This window comes from Electrophorus electricus, chromosome 15 (assembly GCF_013358815.1).
Source record: "Electrophorus electricus isolate fEleEle1 chromosome 15, fEleEle1.pri, whole genome shotgun sequence".
Lineage (NCBI taxonomy): Eukaryota > Metazoa > Chordata > Actinopteri > Gymnotiformes > Gymnotidae > Electrophorus > Electrophorus electricus.
The window spans coordinates 16412991-16436394 of NC_049549.1; the positions used below are offsets into that span (position 1 = coordinate 16412991).

Here is a 23404-nt window from a genome sequence, read left to right on the forward strand (position 1 = left end):
AGACACGTGACATAATTTGCCAGTCAGCACAGCCGTTCGGTAGGCAGTCACTCTGCTGGCTTGGAAATGTAACGCATAACCACATAGCCATGTGACCAGTGGCCGTAGACATTTTATGTGAAGTTTGGATACATTAGTAGGACCAAAAGAGTCAAACCCTCTGATTCACTACAAAAGTAGTGCACATCTTCAAAATCGATCATGATATAAAATGATCAGATCACCCACCCCTACTAAACAGGCCTACATTAAAATCACTGAATTCAACCCTGGCTACTTGTGCTAACTTCTCTTTTCTTAAACGCTTATTACTTCAGCCTAGTAATGCCATACAGATATGCTACAAAGAAGGGACCAAACAACTCCTGAGGCCAGTTTTTCAAAAAATAAAATTAAATTCAGCAAGTAATCAGATCAAATCAGAACTTCTAGTATTTCAAAACAGATCTCAACATTTCTGATCCTGATTATTTGGACTTGTACTTTGCAACCCAGTCTAACTTTGAATCAAGATTAAAATGCTACGTTTGGGTTTTTCAAAATCCGGAGCTAATATTTAGATCAACTTAACACCAAAAGAGAATGATGTTTTCACTACATAGGAAGGTGGATTTGGGCACTGTAAAACCTTGTGTATACTGTTGAGAAGTCAACAACAGTTTACCAGTCAGTGTACGCTGTCATTACTCCACATTAATGGCTGCATCTACTACCCCGGGTGAGAAGAATGCAGTTATTTCAAAAATGAAATGGGATGTTTGGACTTCAGTCGGTGATCACGTTAATTCCACTGGTGCAGGCCAGTTGAGGACCAGGGAGCAGGTTCAAAAGCAGAAGGTTTGTGAGGACGACTGTGGATCCAGAGAAAAACCCTGCAAAGGCTCATCAGGAGATCATAGGGATGGAAACATTTCTTTTGAAGCGATTCGTTGTAGATTTCTTTCATTCAAAAGAAACTAATATCTGTACAGCAGGTGGCAGTTGGCTTTTAATACACAGATTTCCAAATACCAAATGGAAGATTTCTGGATCAGGTTAATTGTAGTTATGTAGAAGGGGATTTGATTATCCAAACAAATTTTGGATCCAAAGTTTTGAAAAACTGGCACCTGAATTGACAAAGCACCTGAATGTAAATTCATGATGGAGCACCTACTACCAGCGCTCTGCCACGTGGTATGTGGGAAAAAACAAGTTACAACAATCACAAAAGGATTCCCCATTTTGTTTCTAATTTTAAATGACCTCGTGTAGCACAGATCCATTAGCCAGCAGTGAAATACTGCAATGGGCTTAATTTGTCTGATGGTCACTGCCTGCCAAGTGACATCCGGTCTAACAGGTTTTATATTTTATTGTTTCTAATATTTCTAGTGTTGGAGTAGCTGGACATTAGAGATTAAACCTTTAATTAGCTTAAGCAGGGGGTTGTGATTATGACTCATTCCAAGAACCTCAGACCTACATCAAAATCAGCTCGCACTTGTTCAAGCAATTTTTAGCAGAGGATATTTTTAATATATCACACCTAATTACGACTAAGCGGACAACGTCTGCTGCCAACAACAGACTTCTGAGCTACACTCCAGAGCTCATAAAAACTCAACTTGACCTTACGGCATGTGCGTTTTCAACTTAATTCAGCACAAAACATAGCAAATAACACATTGATCAAATTTATAAGCATCACATTGCACCGAAATGGATCATATTTAACTGAATCGAATATAAGACAATATAAGGTTTCTTCACTTTGAAACTCAGACATGGCACTCTAGCACTGCCCAGTCTGGATAACAATCTAGAATCCAGAATAATCCAGCATTAGCAATCAAGGCCTTGTGGAGAATCCTCTGACTGACTCAGTTGAGTCTTCTGCACTTTCAGACACTAGTCTATGTTTTCCTGACAGGCCTAACGCAGAACATAAAAGAACATTAAAAAAAACAAAAACAAAAAAAACAACAGGTATGCTCTGGAGGACTACTCTTATTCTAGATATCGGTCAGCAAATAAACGGTCATAAAAAACACAACAGGCAAACCACCCAGTGGACTCATTTACTGCACAGCAGTTGTCTGAGTTTTTTGCACCGTTTTCTCGGGAGAAACCCTATGGCATTCTGAACATTAACGCGATACAGTTCATGAGAATAGCGGGTTTCGAGGTTAAACTTGAAACAGAACCCTGAGTGTACAGTTTGGATCTGCTATGCACCAAAGTGAAGAACTGACCGAGTGCCTATACATCAGTGTGAGCTGGTAAAAAGCTACACAGTCCCCCTGCTGCAGAGGGTACCGGCTGCATGCAAAATACACACTATACACACTCATGCACACATACATGGACAGCTGCAATATACCTTAACTAACCCCAGTGTTGCTTTACGAGCAATTAAAGCCGCCAAACTAAAGCATGGACACGTTTGGAGCACTCAAATGTCTTTGGCGAGGTGCAGAATGGAGAAGGCCACCTACCTGTCACTGACTGGGGTCTGTGTGTCGCTCATTGGGCTTCCGTTTCTAGCTCTGTGAACGATTTACATCCAAATGGCATGTTAAAGAGCGCAGGGGGTCCGGCAGCCTTCACAGTCGCAAGCCCCCCGCGCCGTGTTTACCAGGTCGGAGAAGGCGGAGGTTTAAGCCACAACGCCTCTAAACCTTCTTATTCGTCGTATAGCGGCCAGGGTCGTAACCAGGAATGACAAACGCACATACAACACAGATAAAATCGCGTCTGAAAACTGTAGCTCGCCAACCTAACCTACCGAGGTAATAACCGTCAAAGTCAAATCCAGCAAACACTAACCGGTGTCGCCAAAGGTACCGCACGGTGTGTTACTACCTTTGACTGGACCCGAGAGAGAAAACCGCAGAACAAACAATAAATTATATACGAATAACGAATAACTAAAGGCTAATTAATAACTAACTAATAACGTATAAACCTGGAGCTGGAGATGTGGCTAGCTGGCGTTAGCTAACATGGTACTCTTGAGAAACTTTGCTCTCTGCTGGTGTGGAGAAAAAAAAATCTCTGAAAGTTAGTCGACTCGAAAAGCCCCAGCTGGGGTCAGCAGGCTGACGATTAGGGTTAATTGGGTCCACAGTAGTCGACTATTCGGCCGTTTTCACATCGCGGTGACCAGCTACTGTCCTCATGTTAGTTAGCCAGCAACTCGCAGGAGCCCCGACGCGAGTTTTAACGAACATAAAACGCAGACGGTTCCGATCTCGTAATCTTAAAACCCGGTTCAGAAATCCCTCCCTGCTGCTGTAAGTGCTGATTTTCGATGTAAATTCGCCCACTGCGAGGCCTAACGAACCATTACACACCAGTCCGCGGATCAAGGGTTCAAAAGTACCAGTCTGACGGACCAGTTAACAGAGACTGCAGTTCTCCGTCCGACTTCCCTCACCAGTGTTGGCTTTGGGAAAACCGCTGGGAAAAGCCACACGAAAAAAAAAAATAAAAAAAAAAAATTCAACACTGATATTCGTGAAATTTGTACGTGGCAAGTTACTTCGCAAACAATATTGTGCTGTCCAGTTGTGAATTCTGGCTCGGTCCATAAGATCCGAGCCCTGAGTTTGGGTGGTCGTGTTTCCTGAGGGACTGGGTGGACTGGGAGAAGACCAGACACTCGTCTTCATGGACTAATTGGTTAGTGCTGCCTTAGTCTGTAAGAACTTAATAACAGCCTGTGAGAAATCCAAACTAAATTCCAGCTTGGGCAGTGCAGAGCAAAAATACTCTCCATAACACTAGATACGTACGTGAACGAAACATGGTAGTTAAATGATAAAATGAATCCACCTAAAATATGATTTGACTATTTCTCTGTGCAAATTCGTACATTTGCATGGTATTGTCTGAAACTGCGTCCAAATGAAGCGATTCCTGGTGCCTGGATGTGCAGTGAAGAACATTTGTGGTCGGATGCCCTCTCACGGACACCCCAAACACAGCACCACAGACCTTCACGCTCTTATTAGCCCGCTTACCTGGGACGCTATTAAACTTACTTTCTGATAAAAAAAAAGTTTAATATATATATATTAATATAATATATAAAGGTTTTTAACTTCGTTTTTTATCAGAAAGTAAGTGTATATATATATATATATATATATATATATATATATATATATATGTGTGCATAAACCTTAGCAATAGATAATCACTACATTTTAGCATTTATTGGCATAAATTCATTTTAATTAGATTGATTTTAAAAAATGTAAAACACTTTACAACTTGTGATTAATTACAAACATTGCACAAATAAAAAAGTGTCAAACATTTCAGTGTGATTTAATAACAAGCAATATAACAACTACTTCAAGTGTACCACAACTAAAAGCCAAAGTCTGTGGCATAGATGTATTACTGTATGTACACACTCATAAAAAAAAAATAAAAAAAAACCCTTATTAATCAAATTAGACAAAATCACATCTGATAACAGGAAAACACCCAACAGCTGTGTGCACCGATAGAAGTGACGTGCAGTTCGTAAGGAGAGATGACAGCAGTTTAGTGAGCGCTGCCTCACTCGGCCTTGTTATCCTGAGTCTGCAAGGCCCGGCGCCTCCAGTAGCGGTACCGGACGCTGCCTTTCCGGCCCGCGAAGCGGGCGATGTCGGCCACGAACACCCACGACAGGACGTACATGGCCACGCCCCCGCACTTGATGACGAGCTTGGGGCGGGGCGAGACGAGCTCGCAGTACAGCATGGCGCCGCCCACGAACACACGCATGAAGACGAACAGCAGCACGAAGAGGACATCGACTAGGTCGCCCAGGAAAGTGTCGTAGTGGCCCGAGTGCTTCAGGAACCACCGGGCCTGGAGCAGGGGGTTGGTGATCTCGCTTCCGAAGATGACGGCGCAGGACTCGATGCCCGACTCGCCCAGCCACAGCGTGAGCAAGATTCCCAGAATGCTCATGGTGTGGTGGGCCAGCATCACCAAACCTTCCGTCTGGAAGTACACACACCAGCCCATGTCAAAGAGGAAGTAACCCAGACTTAGCACCATCGCTGAGATTTGAAGAGGAGTGTTCTTTGTGCCTGAAAATGGGGTCCAAACACATAAGAGGAAACAAACAAAAAAGTCAGCTGTGACATTCTTGAAGAAAAACAAAACAAAACAAATGAGTGGTGATAGACGTTCACACCTAGAAGCCCTGTGATCTGGGATCGTTTAAGCCTACCAGCCTTGTGCTCTGGGATCGTTTAAACCTTCCAGCCCTGTGCTCTGGGATCGTTTAAGCCTACCAGCCCTTCCCAGGTTCTTTCCACTTGTAACGTCTTTATTCATCAGTCCTTTGTCAACTTGAGAACGTGTGCAAGGATCCAGTCTTGCACCTGTTTTAACTTTGACTAGTGAATTAAAAACTAGATTACACGTTCATAACTGATCCTCTTCAGCATGATGGAATCTGTACAGAACTCTCTTCTTAATGACTTGTATTAGTGCATTTCGAGTGGTTTCATCTTTGCACTCATCAGTGTAAAATGCCTATGGCAGTGGGACATCTTCGGCTGCAGGAAGATGACTGCATAGGTTCTTTTCTTTCTTTCTTCCCTCTGCTACATTAATTCAACAGACAATTTTCCACAAAACAGACCGCATAAGCAAATTTATTAGCACTTTATTCATCTTATTTTTGTCAAAAATCATTATACTCCAGCAGTTTTGTAATGCCACACAGTCTACAACACTTCTACAAACATGTGCTTAGGGGGTGTAAATGTTTTATTTGAGACATTTATTACTCAGTGATTTTTACAGTTTTATTTTCCACCTAATATTTTAGGTGGGTTTTCCTTGTTTTATTGGTTTTAATTATTTCCCCTATTCATTTTGTAAAGCCAGTAGAATTATTTTCTCTCATGCTGTCTTACCTTCCCTATAATCTATTTAATATCCAGGAGCTCCTGAAGGCCCTACTCAGACGTCATATGTTTAGTGCTGGATCTAAACTCTACACAGCACAGACGTCATATGTTTAGTGCTGGATCTAAACTCTACACAGCACAGATGTCATATGTTTAGTGCTGGATCTAAACTACACAGCACAGACGTCACGTTTAGTGCTGGATCTAAACTACAGAACTACGCAGCACAGACGTCATATGTTTAGTGCTGGATCTAAACTACACAGCACAGACGTCATGTTTAGTGCTGGATCTAAACTACACAGCACAGACGTCACGTTTAGTGCTGGATCTAAACTACACAGCACAGACGTCACGTTTAGTGCTGGATCTAAACTACAGAACTACGCAGCACAGACGTCATGTTTAGTGCTGGATCTAAACTCTACACAGCACAGACGTCATATGTTTAGTGCTGGATCTAAACTCTACACAGCACAGACGTCATGTTTAGTGCTGGATCTAAACTACACAGCACAGACGTCACGTTTAGTGCTGGATCTAAACTACAGAACTACGCAGCACAGACGTCATATGTTTAGTGCTGGATCTAAACTACAGAACTACGCAGCACAGACGTCATATGTTTAGTGCTGGATCTAAACTCTACAGAACTCCACGCAGCACAGACGTCATATGTTTAGTGCTGGATCCCATTTCTGCAGAACTACACAGCACAGCCAGCGCAGGGAAAGGTCACCACAGGCTACAGTACATGGCCCACGTCTGTGAGAGCCCTTACCTGGGTAGGTGAAAGGCCAGGGTCCGTCCACGTAGCCTATGTAAGCAGTAACACTGACCGCCATGATGCCGTGGAGTAGCGTGACCAGCCGACAGTTCCACTCGCAGCCTCGAGAGCCGTTTGTGTGACACAGCAGAGAGTACAGAGCAACCCACCCAGCCAGGCACGCGGCAACTCCCACCACCAACAGCGACATCTTCGCGCTCCAGCCTGAAATTTGGACAAACAATTGTTTACAGATGTTCCGCAGGCCAAACCCAAATGTACCTAACCAATCACAGAAGATGGCCGAATCCAAAAACAAGCCAAAAGATTCTTAAAGCACACTCTCAGAGTGTTATCCCTCTGGCTTTGTCTCCACAGCACTGCTAAAACTACTCCCATGTGTGGAGAAGGACGTTGTTGCGCATCAGGGATTGAGAAACGACATGACTCACTTCAGCACGGCTCAAAACTAGATCAAATGTGACTCCTGTGTATTCATCAGCACCGTCCACGCACATCAACAGTAACGCTTCACTTGCCATGCCAAACATTATAGGCTGGCAATACTGTCTTTCTATCACACGTCTTCAAAAATCCTCTTGCATCTCAGCATTGAGTTATTATAAATATGCACCATTCGTTTTCTAGGCTGGAAAAGATCAAATTACAGCAGTCAGCTACATTTCTAAACGTGGGATTTCTTCGTAAAATCCGTGCAGTTGAACATGCACACATAGAGGAGCATGTTCAACAGGGTTGTTAAAGGACAAGCATCGATAGAGGAACAGGTGTGCAAGGGACCACAGTATCGGCGTCAACAATAAAATCTGTGTGTGTGTGTGTGTGTGTGTGTGCGCCCGTACATACACACATAAACATATATTTTATACATCAAAAAACGAGAGGTCAAGAAACAAACCTCCTGTGATGCTCTGATATTCTCAGCCCCGGCCTTTAAAGAATCGCACCTGGTTTACATGGTCATCGCCTTCAGTGAGTGTGGACTCCCACTAACGCGCCACTAACGCGCCAGCGGCCTCGCCACGACTCGGCACTCATCGTCTCGGAGATGGTACGAAAAGCCACCGCCGAAACAAAAGCCACATTCGCCTTCTCCCCTCTCGCGGCTGCCGCTGATGATAACAAAGGAAAAGCAAGACGCGATTTGCGCTCGTCTCGTAATTCTAAGAGGACAGCGACCCCTGCTGGGGTGGACCTGGAGCGCCAAAGCAGACGCGCAGCCCCTCAGCCACGACCACCCGTTCCCATAGCTTATTTACAATAAACTGACACTTTTTAAAATGTAATTGTATTTTTTATTTTGTAGAGGATGAAAAGACGCATACCAGGATCAGAGTTATTTCAGTGTTACCTGAAGCAATTTTGCAAACATCCCAAGAACGCGGGAATATAAATTTTATTTAAAATTGTTACTTCACATTTATATTCTTATTTATCATTTATATAGAAAAATATTTGACACATTTCAATAATGCTTACCTCTAAAAGCAGGGGTAAACAATTAAGTATCAAGGCGCTTAAAACGGCCAGAAAATGACTCTGGTATTCAGGGCAGTTTGATTTGGATCTGCAGTTGGCATTTCTTACGACTTTATTTTGTGCGAGATATTAAATTATCTGAATCATACTTTTATTACTATACACAACGATTCAATCAAAAGAAGAAAAAAAACTCCCATGAAGAAATGACAAAGACATGCAAAGGTTCTCCTTATAGCAATAATCTTTTTACATTTTGCTCCATTCCATGTAAGGTGAAGTAAGTAAACACAGTTACGTATTTAGCCTGAAAGGTCGCGATGTTACTTTGCTGAACCAGTAGGGGGCAGTGTTGGATGCAGAGAGACTGCTGTCCTGCTATTACAGATGAAGCCTGCAGGCTCCACTTTGATTTTTCTCAAATACTTGCACAGCTGCAACCAGAACGTTTTAAGGGACTAAAACAGTGATCATTATGAATGTTTAAAACTGATGCTTGTGGGGAAAGGGAGGGACAATATTAATGAAATGTGAACTCTAACACCTTAGGAAAAAGACATGAGCGAGCACGCATGCACACACCAAATTAACTGAAGAAACACACACAGCGATACAATCCAAGAAACAAACGTAATGCTGAAACAGCTAGCCTCGTTAAATACTGTCTTTCCCAGATGGATGAAGGAGACTCATGAAAACAGAAAAAACACAACACGGCATTTCAGTCCTGACAGAACCAAGGCATAAATGACATATTTTATATATATATATATATATATATATATATAGCGCAACAGCACGTTTATATATATATATATATATATATATATATATATATATATATATATATATATATATACACACACACACACACACACACACACACACACACACACACACACACACACACACACAAAATAGTCCAGCATCATGTTCAAAAAATACAAGTAAACCCTCATCAGACATCTTCTGACCAATGTTACCGGGCACCGACATTCTAAACAAAGAGAAGCAACAGCACGTTTCTTTCTGAACACGTGCTTTAATTAGTTCAATCACTTGTTAGCACAGCAAAACAATAAATAATAAAACATCAGATTCTGATACGACGTGAACAGAAAACCTGACCGAGCTTCATCCAGCGTGTTACATAGATGACGGGGTCACAGTTCTCTCACTGCTGTTTGGGTTCACTGAACACGTTGCAGATGTTTATCGTATGACTGCGACTCAGAGCTCATTAAAGGCAGAAGGTCTAAAGGTTTCCCAAACGGGTCAGACATCATCGGCTCGGCTAGCCGTCTCATTGCGGAAGCGGCAGACCTGGCGTTCACGGGCGTCCCGAGAGGACGAGCCATGAGGAATGTGACATCAGTGTCCTGCTTTCCTGGAGCCAGAGAGAGTCTCGTCCGCACCATCCGGAGCCAAGCTGAAACCCATGACCCCATTCATAAATAAGGCTTTCCAGGTAAAAAAAAAACAAAACAAAACACAAAACAACAAGCAAGCAGCTGCCGAGTGCTGAGCTCAGGCGTGCTGGGACTCGTCTCAGAGTCAGAGCTGTTTGTGGTGCTGGGCCTCCTCCTCTCAGAGTCAGAGCTGTTTGTGGTGCTAGGACTCCTCCTCCCAGAGGCAGAGTTGTTTGTGGGGGGTGTAGAAGGTGAAGTTGTAGCCCTTGCTGCAGCTCCTGATGCCGCATTTGTAGGTGGTGCTGCGCACGGCGGTGCCGCCCTCCTGGCTGCGGCAGTACTTGAGCAGGCACGGGTACCACTCCAGCCGCAGGGCGTAGCTGCAGGTGCACGGCTCCCACAGGTCCCGCGCCGCCCCGCAGCTCGGCAGGCCCGGCAACTCCGCTGCCCGGGGCAGGACCTCGAACGTGGACCCCTCCACACCTGCGCACAGTGACAACAGCCTTAGGCTGACAGGCTTGGTCAAGCCCCAAGGGTCAACGTCCTGAGGCCTAATGGCCTCAGATTAACATTCAAGGATCTTTATTACAATAAAAACAAAAGAACAAAAGAAAGGCTTTATTCTACTGAAAGGCAAATTCACAATGAAAGTGATCCTTAAAGCAGGGCCAAGCACTCCGTGGCTAAAATTTCCCCATAAAACCAGTTATTCAGTTCTGCTATATATGTAGGTTTATGCGTTCAGCTGTATTATTGACTCGTGGGAAGGGACGCAACTGGCTCAACACTATACTTAAAGCCTAAGTGGTGTCTGCACAGAGCTGCGTTACGAGTTCTGGGGTTTCGGAGGGTGTCATTAGTGAGGTGCAAGGGAAGGCCCGCCTGCGTCCAGCCAGTGGCGCGCATCCGCCTCCCGCGTGTACACGGCCTCGCGGGCCATGCTGCACGTGTTGTGGATGTGGGCGCTGATCTGCCACGCCCGCGTCACGTTCACCGCCACGCTCATGCTGAGCTCTTCCGTCGCCCGCCTCTCCTCTGCAGCCCGGACGGTGTGTGGGTTCTTCTGCAATAGGCAGGACCCAGAGAAACGGCGTGAGTTCCGACGGCCCCTCCGCCGTCACGTGTTAACAGTGCGTGACTCTTATTGCGCGGTGGTGACCCAGGCTAACCCCCCCACCTGCTGCAGGACTCGGGACTTCGGGACTGACCTGCCGGAGTCTCGCCATGGAGTCGCTGGGGATGATCTCATTGCGGCTGAGGCGTGTGATGAAGCACAGGGCCTGGTATTGGCTCTGTCCCCTCTCCAGTTCACCCAGGATCAACGCCCGGAAGATCTTCACATCCTGCACAACATATGGAGACACAGCACATTCACAGTTATGTCATTACTCTCAGCAGTCTACAAACCCACCATTACCTACCACACGCATACTGCTGATGCGTCTCCGGCTCTACAGTAGCGTTCCACTTTTATTTGAAGCGCTTAGCTAAGCGTGAGGAGAGAAGTTGGCTTGTTTTCACTTTTCTGGCTATTAAAATTCCAGTTCTGCTTTTAACTAAACAACCGCAGTCAGATCGTGAATTAAAGATGTTTTTGTGTTCTGAGCCAGAACAATGGAGAGACACTGTATATTTGAGAACATGAATGGGTTGCCACTGACAACAGCACTGGAAAATTGGCAGACGGCCACGTCTATAAAGACTTCCGTGAGAGGGCATGATGGGAAGTCCTAGAGAGACAAGTAAGACCACAGACCTGTCACCCATTCTCTCTCCCCCGCCCACCCAGCGGAAGATTGGCTCCAGGGCCTTGCACAGAGAAACAGCCATTATTCTGAAGTCCTTCATCTACAGCTTTTCATCTGGTTTTAAGAGCTGCTCTGTGTCAATAAAGACGCAAGACAGCACTCACGCGAGCTCTGTGCTCGCAATCTCTCCACCCAAACCGTGAGGACGGTCACGGACGGTCACATGCAGGCTCACCAGGCTGTGAACCTAGCAGTATTGGGGTAAAGCCTGTAGAGGCTGTATGTGTGGAGGGGAGGGGAGGGGAGGGGAGGGGAGATGGGGGAAGACCACCCATCAGGCTGAAGGGAGAGGGGCAGAGAAAAACGCTGCAGGCACCCCAGTTAATGATGGGGGGTTGTGGGGCACAGCTCTAGAGCCACCGTGCTGCCGGCGGGGGAGAAACCCAGGATCTACCCCGGGATCCGCACTGGCAACACTGCCGCCCACTGACCACACACACGCACGCACACACGCACCCGCACGCACGCGCACGCACACACACCCGCACACGCACCCACACGCACCCACACGCACACGTACGCACACGTACGCACACGCACACACACCTAGTCTTACGTCTCCGACATGCTGCGCTTCACTGGTGTTTACTCAGATCAGAGGCTCACTCGACTGATCTTCACACATGCCGATTTCTGGTCTTCACATATGGAGTATGCGAGTCCTCTTTTTAAAGGTTTGAGCACCGTCACGACTCTGCCTGTCCCGGCCCCATCTGCTTGACCTCCCCGCAGGTGGGAACAGGAAAGGGACGAAACTCCCAAGCACGGTGGTCCTTCAGTTCAGCCCCCACACCGCGACAGCAACTCCCATAAGAGAATCCACGGGACCAAACAGAAGTCCTGACACCGCTTTGGCAGTTCCACAGGGGTCATTTCAAAAAACAAAGGAAACATTGGGTTCAAGCTCCTCTGTAACAACTCCAGAGTGTGTTTGGAATTCACCAAACACAGGGTCACCTCGCCAAACACAGGGTCACCTCGCCAAAGAGGGGGTCACCGCTTCTGCCAACTGCCATTAGAGCTCAGCACCTCACGCAATGTCAAAGACAAACCATTTACCACGACTCCACACGATCAAACTCATCCATTATACAAAGAGGCAACCAAAAAAAAAAAAAAGAAAAGAGATCTAATATTTCCTGGCACTAAAATTATTCTATAATTTTATAACCCATTTCCAGATGTTCTTGCTTTTTTTTTAAGGTCTTGAGGTGCAGTTCTCTTACTGCAGTGGCAGATCATTTTGCTTCTTCTAAGAAATACAAGTTTGAAATTTAATTATGTACCACTGCAGTAAGGCAATTTCACTTGACAAGAACATTTAAAACGAGAAGGAATGTACAGTAATTGGTTGTGAAATCGTATATTCATTTCATAATGACAGATAGTGGCTACATTGCCTTTATTCATATTAGTTCTACTGAACTCATGACTCAACTAAGATGATATCTTAGCAAGTGAAGATACTGGGAGATTGTCACTAATGACCCAGTGCGTACTGGTCCGTCCCCCGCCCGGTGCTGGTCCATTCCTGCTGACCTACTGAAGCTCCTCCCAGCAGGACCCATAATGAACAGGGCTGCCCAGGTCCATCACACATCATCTGCACTTCGGGCCAATAGCAGAAGGCTGCAATTGAAGGGATTCCGCAAATGTCCGCCTGTGGCAGCAGCAGCAGAATCAGCCAGGCCCAGCATTCCCAGTCATTCCCAACTGACCTGTGTAATATGGCAAAGTGCCATATTGCATCATATGGAATTAGTCTGGACAGAGCCAAACAATGCCTATTCCTGGCTTTCTACGGCATTATAACGTGTTTACTGCGCAGTCCTCATTTTGATGGTTATTAGCTGGTGAAGCAAGAATAATGACAAAGATGTGGGTAATGGCACCTCAACAAATCAGTTTTTTTATATATTCTAAACTTGTATTGTTCTCATACAGACTATTTTCCCAGTTTTTAAAATAACCATTAAAAATATCAAAGCATGTTTTTAAGGCAGCAGCATCTAGCCTGAGCACCAGTTCTCCATCACAGGCTGGCCACATGGGGCACGTCCGTGTCATCTGTGTGAGATCATTTTACAGGATGTGTAAAGTCAAATTATTTAATCAGGTTCTACAGGTTTCACGCACGGCCTAGCCCTCTAGTAGTCTAGTGGGAGAAACGACAGTAGCATTAAAGCGATCCTTCAAAAGGCCCTTAACTGTGTCTTCTCTGCATTTGCTTTATTTTTTTCCGGCAGAAACCGCGGCAATCGTCAGCGTCACCGCGCCGGCGGGAGCTAAATAACCTGTTTACTGCAGCGGTTAGCTGAAGTCATTTAAACACGTGTTAAATTTGAAAAATCCTGCACTGTTCCGGGACAAAGGGAAATCCCAGGAGTCTCCTTTTTTAAAAACTTCAAAAGCAGCTTGTGGTCCGTCCTCACACGTGCGCTGGTTCCCTTAGGCTTTAATAGCCCTCACAAACACACCACACGCATCAAAGAAGCCCCCAACCCCAATGACCTTCCGGACAAACCCAACAGGCATGTTTTAACTTTCCCTCCGCTCCAGCCGGAGGCCGCACGGCTTGTTTTAGAGGCCGAGCACCTCGCTCTGCTGACACGGAGGTCCTTCTCGCAAACAATGCAGTCCCGGGGGGCTCGCCACGCTTCCTGTTTACTGCTCTCCTCACAGGTCACGTGGGTGTGAGAGGACCTTAACAGAACGAAGCTTCAGGACCACCCGCTCAGTGAGAGCCTTATTCCGACCCTCACGGCCCAGTCAGGACCCACCGGAGCCGTGCCAGGCGTCTGGCTCGCCCCGCGGCGAGGCTGGCACACGGGCGGAGGAACGAAGACAAAACACCTGTGTTCTGCATGTCCCGCTACACAGTACACAGGATTACGGTCCCCGTCCGTACAGACAGGATTACGGTCCGTACCGCCGTACGGCGGAAAGGTGCAGGTGCACAGACCCGCTACACATCTCCTGCAAGAAAGACCAGCACAAGAAAGACCAGCAGTTGCAGCCAGAAGTGGATTAGCCAAGCTGGCGAATTACACACACACACACACCTGGCCCATTCTGCCTCGAGGCAACACGATAAAGCAGAAGCCTCTGGGATATGCATCATTATGGACAGGCAATTAACACAGATAAAAAAAATGTTTTTTTAAAGTAAAAGGTGAGGAGACTGGCACAGACCTCAGTGTTTCCTCTTCCTCTCACCTGACAACTCGGCAGGTACGCAGCTCCTCCAACGGTAAACACTAGAGGGCACTATTTAATGGGGCGCATGGCTGACCGCTTGGAAACCACCTGCAGCGTGAGCTGGCTCCTGGTGACCTTTGACCTTTGCCTCTGTGGCTGCGGGGAGTGCCAGCTCACTTGCTCTGGAGCCCATGGGCACTATGCCAAGTGCCCGTTGGCACCAGGCACATTCAGAAGAGCAAACTTCAACCTCCCTGCCAGCCACCACGCTACCCTGGGCCGTGAGTGACCATGGCAGCCGGCAGCCCTGCACAGAGGGGGCCCCCCCCCCGGATTTACCAGCCTCACCCTCATCAAGACACTGGCAAGACACCAAGTCTCCTTCGCCTACCACACACGCTTTCACATTTGATATTATATCAAGATCATAAAGCAGGTTTCCTAATAACCACATACTTACACCTACATTTCAACACAGATCAGTGAGCCAAAACCTAGGGTTGTTGCACAAGGGGGGTGGAGCGCAGGGGTGGTCAAAGAGCCCCATGTGGATCTTTGCCTGAACAAGTGTGACTCCTCCATACATAACATTTTTTAAAACTTATATATATGTTTTGCATAGTTGTAGTTGTGCATCAGACATTGCTGATTGAATCTTTGACTTGAGGCTGGTAGAAACCAAAGTTTGTGGGCTAATGTCAACCAACGCTGAAACATGGCAGAAAAATGAAGATGAAGACAGAACATCTTACTGGAGTGGAAAGATTTATATATTTTTTTTCCACTGAGTGGAAAGGAACGGAAATCTGCTTAAAATGTGCCAAATGTCACCGTGGTGTTTTAAAAACACTGAATCTTCAGAGTCACATGCCTACCATAAATTCCCCAGAGGTACCGAACTTCGCAAACACAAGCTGAACAACAAAATGCCAGTCAAACACACTCAGTTGTGTCGAAACAAACAGTCATGCACATCCCATCAACTGGCACAGAACAACTCTCACAGCAAAAGTCAATACCGTGAAGGGAAACTTGTGCAAAGTTGCCTCAGAGAAGCCACTGCAATCTTGTCTCCAGAACATGAACATTTGGAACGACTGGTATCAGACCACCAGTGACGGAACATACTGCTGAACACAGAACATCAGACAAAGAGTGCAACTGAGACAGTTGTCCTCTGATCTTGAGAAATGCCAGAATTTCAGCATTGCACTGGACGAGTCTTGCGATGTATACAGTTGGTCATTTTTGTATGGTCGGTATCAGAATACTACAATAAAAGAAAGAGCTACTAATCATCATACTCTATTGTGCTTTAATATTGTAAAAGGCAAATATGCCACTATCCAGTCACACAGCCAGAGTCCGAGAAGGAGCACGGTCCATGAGGGGATCTGTGAACAGCATGGTCGAGATGTGGAAATCTGACAATTGCTTCCCAGAATTTTGGACATTAGAAACGCTAAACTTAGACCATGTCATGAAACCTGGGCTGGAAATTGTCAATTTTGCCTCACATTCATACCCTTAAATCACAGACAGTTCAGAAATCTCACTGCAGACCCTGAAGGCCTCTCCAGTGACCGGCCAGCTCACTGCAGTGTAGAGGGTTAGGTGAGGTGGATAGCTCACTGCAGTGTAGAGGGTTAGGTGAGGTGGATAGCTCACTGCAGTGTTCAAGGTTAGGTGAGGTGGATAGCTCACTGCAGTGTAGAGGGTTAGGTGAGGTGGATAGCTCACTGCAGTGTTCAAGGTTAGGGTTGGAGAAGTGGCTTTCAAGACGTAAAGTGATATCTTGGGTTTTTTTTTAACCTTTGAAGAGAAGTTACTCCTGGAAGAAAAGCGCAACTGTCCAGATCTCTCAGACCCTGTGGATTTTAGATCTGGCTTTTCTGCTGGACACTGCCTAGACTCAACCACAATCTCCAGGAGAAGTTATAGAAGCTACCTGATCTAGTGCACGTAGTATTTGCATTCGTCAACAGACCCAAGCAGGACTCATCTTAAAAAGGAAGAACTGAGACATTTTCCTCCACATCAAAACACAAGTGGCCGGGCAGCTGAAGACCTAAAAGTGAGAACCTCATGGTATTAAACACATCTGTAAATCTATAACACAGCTTTGAGGACAGACTCCAAAATCTACAACTGTAAATACCACAAATTACATTCCTTCTTAACCCTTTTGCTGCTGATTCAGATTGTCTGAAACTCCTGGTGACAGATTAAGCTACTTTTCAAACGGATTTGACAATGTTTTGAAGACGAGAGATGTGGCGTGCTCCAGGTGAGAGAGCTCGTTCCTATAGAGAAGTATCCCGCCGTAAACCGAGCCACACAGAAGCTACTGGCACTGTTCAGTTCTACCCATCTCTTACCCTGGAACGTGAAATCAAAGCATCGCGGTGTTTTTACTGATATTCACGTGACAGAATTGCTTCGTACCACAACACCTTAACACAAGGCAGGTTTGAAATGGACTGCAGAAAACAAAGGATGCCAGAAGTCTCACTAAACTTGACAGGCTGCACGACAGGTAGGAAAAGGCGTGGGAACTCAAAGTTTGAAAACTCTGACTCATCATAAAAGGTTTTGGTTGCTGTAGTACTGGTAGTTGAGTGCACACCTATTTGTGTAACTGTGCAGCTTGTGGCTAACTGTAGGGATTTGTTCAGGCTTTGTGTTGGATAGGCCACCCCCCTCCCCTGGGTGTGAGCACAGGGGAATATATGCATTCATAGTCTTTTAATATTTTCACCTTTAAACTCACTCTTCTTGCTAGCCATGTGGAAAGTAAACTTAATTTCTACAATGGTGTTGCTTCTTAGAACAGGTCTGACAATTCAGTGCCATTGACCAGAAAGGTTGTTTACAAAGACGGAAAAAAAACATTTTGCAGTGAAGTGTCAGGAGTCAGATATTTCATCACTCCCTTGTGACAGCTGAGGGCATTTTGCTCTGAAAATGAAATGCAAGAAAAAGGCAACAGCCTTTTTAGACAGTTATGAACAGTTTTTAACAGTTATGAAACGCAACATAAACTTGAAATCAGGAACAACACGGACCTCCTGACCAACTGCTCCAGTGTAAGTGCACAGCACCCCCAGGTAAAATGGGTTCTAAAGTCACAGAACTGCTGAAGACGTTTGCTCAGCTCGGTCAGCATTCCTCATCCTGCCTTCTCCACAGCCTGCAGCCTTCAGAAGGCCAACATCTGCTTCGCTCTGGCTGGAATAAAGACATCACCCTGCAGCCCAGAAGCCAGGCTGTCTGATGGGGGAGTGCCTGCAGTGAACACAACTGAAAAATTCATCACCACACTGGCTAGCAAAGAGTGCACAGACCGAGAGAGAGAAAGTCCACAGACAGACACAGAGGAAGAGTCCACAGATACAGGCTGGGCTGCTCTTAGCATGCATTCTGCACGGCAAACAAAGGTTACTGCAAACATTGCAACATCTGCTCCACGGTATCATTTCAATACAGGGCACCATTAAAAACCAGTAGGGCAGGGATGGCATGATTTTCCAGATGTGGCACCCGTGTGGCCTGCGCAGGACGGAGAGGAGAGCGACTGGCAGGTCGCATGTCCTCGGCGGCGGCAGGACGTTACGCAAAACCACACGCCTACCTAAGATCGCAAGCACACTGGGTGGCATCTCCAGACTACACCTTCTCCACTCAGAAAAGGTGACACCAACGCCCAAAGCCAGAACATGTTCCTGCAGGTGACACGCCAGCAGGCAGAGGAGCTCCGCTCCAGACAGGGAACATAAACCACTCACACAAACATGTTTGTGCAAAAGGGAGTGATGGGGGGGAGGGTTGAGGGGGTTCACACCGGTCAATGGGACCGGGACCGTTACGTGTTTTCCAACCTTGCTATTTACAAACAAGACACTTGGGCAGGGAGCCCATGAAGTTAAGCCTTGAGGGCATTTAAAAGATTAAAAAAACACCCGTTACACTATCAACAATGAAACAGTAGGAAAGCCATGCCATGTGTTGAACGTACAGTTGAACTGGCAGCTTTTCCAAGGGGAAGTGCTGGATATGAGTCAAGTCACCCAGCAGGACTCAGCAAAGACTGGAGATCAACAAAGCAGAAAAAAAACAAACCTACATAACGCTCAGCAGTTCACAAGATAAACAAAACAACCCAATGTTAAATTCATAGCTACAGAGTTCCGCGTCCGGCTCCTTGGCTGGTTGCTGTGGGAGATGATGCGCGAGTCTGCAGTCAGAGGTGGAGTGAGGGGTAACAGCACAGAGGGTCAGGCATATCGCAGGGGGAAAAGCCCCAAAGGCGGACCTCGGCACTCGCCTCCTTACACAGCAGCCTCAGGGCAAGCAGGAATCCATTCGCATTCATCATTGCTTACTGTGTGGGCTTTGTCATAACTGCCTTGTCTTTGAAGCACAGATATTACACAGCTTGAGGGGAGAGAGAGAGAGAGAGAGAGAGAGAGAGAGAGAGAAGATATACACTATACAGCTAGTGAAAGAGAGGGAGGAGATATATACACACACACACACACACACACACGATATAGTATAGTAGATATAGACTGTACGTCTAGTGAGAGATACTGGATATACAGCTAAAGAGAGGGATATACAGGTGATTTAAGGCAATGCAAATGTTTTCACTCTCCAGTCTTTATAGTAGCAGGAACATTCCTCGGCCTGCGTGCACTCACTGCTCTGTTTCCCAGAGACACCTCTCTTTTGTTTTTCACAGGTCCCAGTTTCCACACAGAGGAACAGTGTTTGCTGATACAGACCAATTACTGGCAGTGACCTCACGTACCTCCTAAATCATTCACAGCTAAAGTCACAGTAAGCCCTTAGTGAGTGGGAAATCAAATTAAGGTTGCATGCTTTTAACACAAGATCATACTGTAATTATCCTGTTAATTTCAGCAGGTGTAAACGGCACTGAATGCACTACAAGCATATTAGTGCGTATGTAAATCACTGTAGCTCTCAGTGCAAGGCTCTGAGATGCACGCTTCCTTGTGAAGGCGACCATGAAGGAGGCTTATGTTTGTGCATGCCAGATCGCCAGATCTTAAATCAACGTGCAGGGCCCGACTGCAATACCTGTGCTCCATGACAAACTACCAGTGACTACAAAATCCAGGAATGGATTTTGGATTCCCGATTCAGAATTCAAGACCTCGTCTCCAATATTTGTACTCATTGGCTAATAATCACTGTCCAACGGACAAAGTCCTGAGGTGACGATACTTGTGCTAGCCACATCTAGTGGACTACAACAATTTTAGAGGTCCTACTCTACAGCAGTGTCCAGTCACTGAATTCATTTTATCTCATGAGGTGACAGAATAACTACAGATGGCATGAAATACTGTAGTCCAGGAGAGTGAAAGGACTTCTTCTCGAAAATGAGGACGGGGCCAAACCTTAGCTGACTGTAAACAGCAAACTTTCAAGAGAACCGTTCAAGAGAAAGTGTGTGAAAGCCAATGACCTGAGCCCTACGCAGACATATCCCTCTACGCGGTCAGACGCGTCAGTATGAAAGTGTCTCTTTCGGCGTCAGCGCAAAACCACTCACAGATCAGCGTGCACTAACTCTAGCAGCGCCGCTCAAAGTCGTAACTGATTCAGCTTTCCATAAATCCTCGAGATTACGCAGATGAGAAACACATGCGCGTGGAACGGGAACGGCCTCCGCGCGGTGCTGATAAAAAGGAGCCCCACCGCGTGCAGTCACGGCCCTGGCTCCGACGGCACCAATGCACGCGTCCTAAAGGAGCTGGCTGAGTCTACCGACTCATGAACGAGGTGGTAATACAATGACAGTTTTGCAAATCTGCCCTTAGCGTGAGCTCCTTCATCATAACACAAAGCATTGTGAGACTACCATGCCAGTGGGTGCAAGTTTGAGTTTGTATGATGCTGTCAGGAAGCAATTAAGGGCCGAGTGGACAGAAAGCTAGACAGTTCAAGGTTGCACTAGATAGGTCTGCACTCCACAGTGGAGCGCCTTTCCACACATTCTCCATGCACGCAGAGGTTCTGTGGGTTTGATGGTTAAAAAAAGGTCTGTGGTTCCATTTGCATTTGAGATCGTGGTCTGATCCTCATATTGGCAGTTTCTGATTATCTGAAACAACCCAGAAAGTCCCACGTTTACCGCGCTTTTGTTTTCTGTTCTTACCTGCTTAAAGTCAGCGACAAAGGTGATGAGCGTGCCATCTGCTTGTTTAAACTCCAGCGTAACGGAATCTCTCTGACTGTCGGCTTGCAGCAGCTCCTCGGTGACCTGGCCATCAGCTAAACGGACCCGCACCTTTAATTCCGAACTAAATCCGGGGGTCGGTGACAGCGCGAGCGCGCAGAGGAGCAGCGCGAGTCGTCCCGACAGCGTCAGAAGGCACCTGGCAAACATACCTGCTCCTCCAAAGACACGAGGACTCAAAGCGAGGACTCGGCCACGACACTGAGACGCACTCTCGTCCCCAACTGAAACGGTGCTATTATTTGTCTCATTTCACCAATTCCGACAGACGCTGCTATCGCAACTGTCTCACAGCTGGTCAGATTTCATAAGACCTTCATACATATTCTTGCGGCAAAATGTAAAAAAAGGAAAAAGGAAAAAAACAAAACAACAAAGTTAAAAAAGAAGCATAAAACAAAGTCTTGAAAGTTTTGGTAAATGATGACCTACGCGCACCACGTCACTCGGATCAGTCTCGGTTTTTCACTCCTCGAGAGACGCAACACTTAATGTTGATTTGTGAGCCCGCGGAGCTTCGCAGTACGGGGCAGGCACACTCCCATTCAAGACCTCACTCTGACTTCTCAGTAAGTTTCTGATTTTCGGCTCACTCTTCTCTTGTACACTACCGAAGGTCCGTCACTTCCTCCACAATCCAAAGTGCAACTCCGAAGTCCGACGGCCTCCAAAGTTTGAGAGCGCAGTAAACTCTTAAAGGCGCACACTCCGCCTAAAGCCCCTGCGTTAACAGCAGGTCAGAAATCATTTAATAACGGGCGAAAGAATCTCTCTAATATTACTGGAAATGTATATCCCTAAGAAACAACAGAACGACTGAGAAGACAGTAAAATATTAATTTTTAATTTATTTTCTGTTGCATGGATACCTTTAGTCTTCTTAATTTGGCGAATTGTTCGGTGTCAAAACATGGCCAACGTGTTTCGATTGTGAACCTATAAAGGAAAAGTGGTTGTTACAGCCTATATAAATGATGTACCAATTCTACAGATGTAACCGTAAATTAAATTGTCTTAACATAGACTACTTCATTTTCCTTTATTAAATCCCTAAGCGGACACACCAAGAACAACATTTGGACATGTTTATGGTGATCAAAGTAGCACATTAAACATTGAAGATGATGTGCTTCTGCCTGGGTGGCCCAGGTAGGACAGCTGTCTGCACAGCAGGGGATGGAGGGGGAGCGCGCGGCTGCAGGCGGGAGCCAACGGAGGGTCTCGGCGTGAGCAGCCTTTAACCCGCCGTGCTAGCCGGTGCAGACGATTCGCAGGATGGCACGAGGTCAGATAAACGAGGCTGCTTTGGTTAAGTGGAGACCCAAACATATTTCCCAAAAGTTGTGATCTGTATTTCCAGACTCAACTAGGTCATTTTACCCACAATTCTGCTTTCTGTAACCAAGCAGTATTGCTTATAAGTATTTGGATTCCTTTCCATTTGGGAAACCATCTGTTTAAGACAGTTGTTAGACTCTTCTTTGACCTCTACTGCATGCAGTTCCTGGACCAGCTCTCCTGGATGAGGTTGGCATGATGCTGAAACCAGTTTGATTTTGTATGGAATTGCTATTAACCAGGTAAACAGACAAAGCCTAGACTGTGTAGTCTTAGTCAAGTGAAGTGTGTAATGAATTGGGGCTTTTTTTGTTGTTGCCATTTTGGCTCTGTGTTCAAGCCCATTGCAAATGAAAGACTCTGGGGGGTAAAGTGCAGAATGTTATCAGGAGAGTTAACAAAAGGGCCACAGTGAAGTCTGTTACTTGGCTTTTGCGTCTAGAATCCGTTACTGTTGTCTTATAAAATGACAACCACAGAAAGTGTCATTGCCTGTCCGTGGACACGGGTTAGTTTTGGATTAAAACACTGATCAGAACTCACCTCTGGGAATTCTGTATGCCTACACTAAGGTTTAATCTGGGTCTCGAAAACTGTCCTTAGCTGTTTGAAGATCAGTTGTTTGGTACAGTGTCGCACTGGTGAGCTTATTACTGGAAACTTGGCAGGCCACAGAAGTCCAGAGTGGAGGATAATAAGAATACTTTCAGTCATGAAAAACCAAAGATGTAGAAAACACTATCTATGATGTAGGCACAGATGTGTCAAATTGTACTACACCAGTCTGACCTAAGTATGCTTACCAGAAGATGTTATCAGGTGGTAACAGCTAATAGACAGAAAGGTCACTTTGAAGTCCTCTAGGAAAATAGTAGTAATATAACGTATAACAGAGTGATGGGCTCTGCGATGTGACCAATGCTGATGAAAAGCAGAGCAGTTCACCTGAGAGCTCACTGGTCTTGGTCCCATATGGCTGCCAGTGGACCAGGCTTATGAAGGAGCATCCGTATGGATTCTGAAGGCTACTGAAGCATCTCACACTGAAACACAAATGCTTAGATATTTATGAAGGTTTTTGGAGCAAACAAGTGGATTGTTTTGGACAGGTGAGGTCAATAACCCACACAGAACTGTAATGAGCTTGTGTTTCACTTACTGAAGGCAAAATCAGTTTTCGTCTGTCATCACAACTGAAAAGCAGACAGCATTAC

At 45.9% G+C, this 23404-nt stretch overlaps 3 protein-coding genes across 12 annotated transcripts in view; all 3 read right to left on the reverse strand.

Moving 5' to 3' along the window:
- Nucleotides 1-3649, reverse strand: part of arhgef12a (Rho guanine nucleotide exchange factor (GEF) 12a) — a 33378-nt gene extending 29729 nt beyond the window's left edge. For 3 of the 9 annotated variants that reach the window (XM_035533998.1, XM_035533997.1, XM_035533996.1), the window contains exon 1: nt 2478-3646. In XM_035533998.1, the coding sequence (XP_035389891.1) occupies nt 2478-2509 (32 nt within the window). In that variant the 5' untranslated portion in view covers nt 2510-3646. Of the gene's footprint in view, nt 1-2477 lie in introns of all 9 variants that reach the window. The other 6 variants (XM_035534003.1, XM_035533999.1, XM_035534001.1 and 3 more) reach the window with 4 other exon arrangements.
- A 553-nt stretch (nt 3650-4202) lies between these two features.
- tlcd5a (TLC domain containing 5a) lies at nt 4203-7905 on the reverse strand. 2 transcript variants are annotated; one of them, XM_027013693.2, is made up of 3 exons: nt 7638-7905; nt 6685-6894; nt 4203-5072 (listed from the first exon to the last, which is right to left on the reverse strand). In XM_027013693.2, exons 2-3 carry the CDS (start codon nt 6878-6880, stop codon nt 4552-4554), a joined length of 717 nt encoding a protein of 238 aa, XP_026869494.1. In that variant the 5' UTR covers nt 6881-6894; nt 7638-7905; the 3' UTR covers nt 4203-4551. The 2 variants fall into 2 exon arrangements, with proteins under 2 accessions (XP_026869494.1, XP_026869493.1); XM_027013692.2 differs by having other exon boundaries at nt 7589-7903.
- Nucleotides 7906-9045: 1140 nt separating this feature from the next.
- On the reverse strand, nt 9046-21506 carry oafa (OAF homolog a (Drosophila)). The gene is made up of 4 exons (XM_035533923.1): nt 20772-21506; nt 10787-10921; nt 10461-10641; nt 9046-10061 (listed from the first exon to the last, which is right to left on the reverse strand). Exons 1-4 carry the CDS (start codon nt 21000-21002, stop codon nt 9781-9783), a joined length of 828 nt encoding a protein of 275 aa, XP_035389816.1. The 5' UTR covers nt 21003-21506; the 3' UTR covers nt 9046-9780.
- Nucleotides 21507-23404: the final 1898 nt, after the last annotated feature.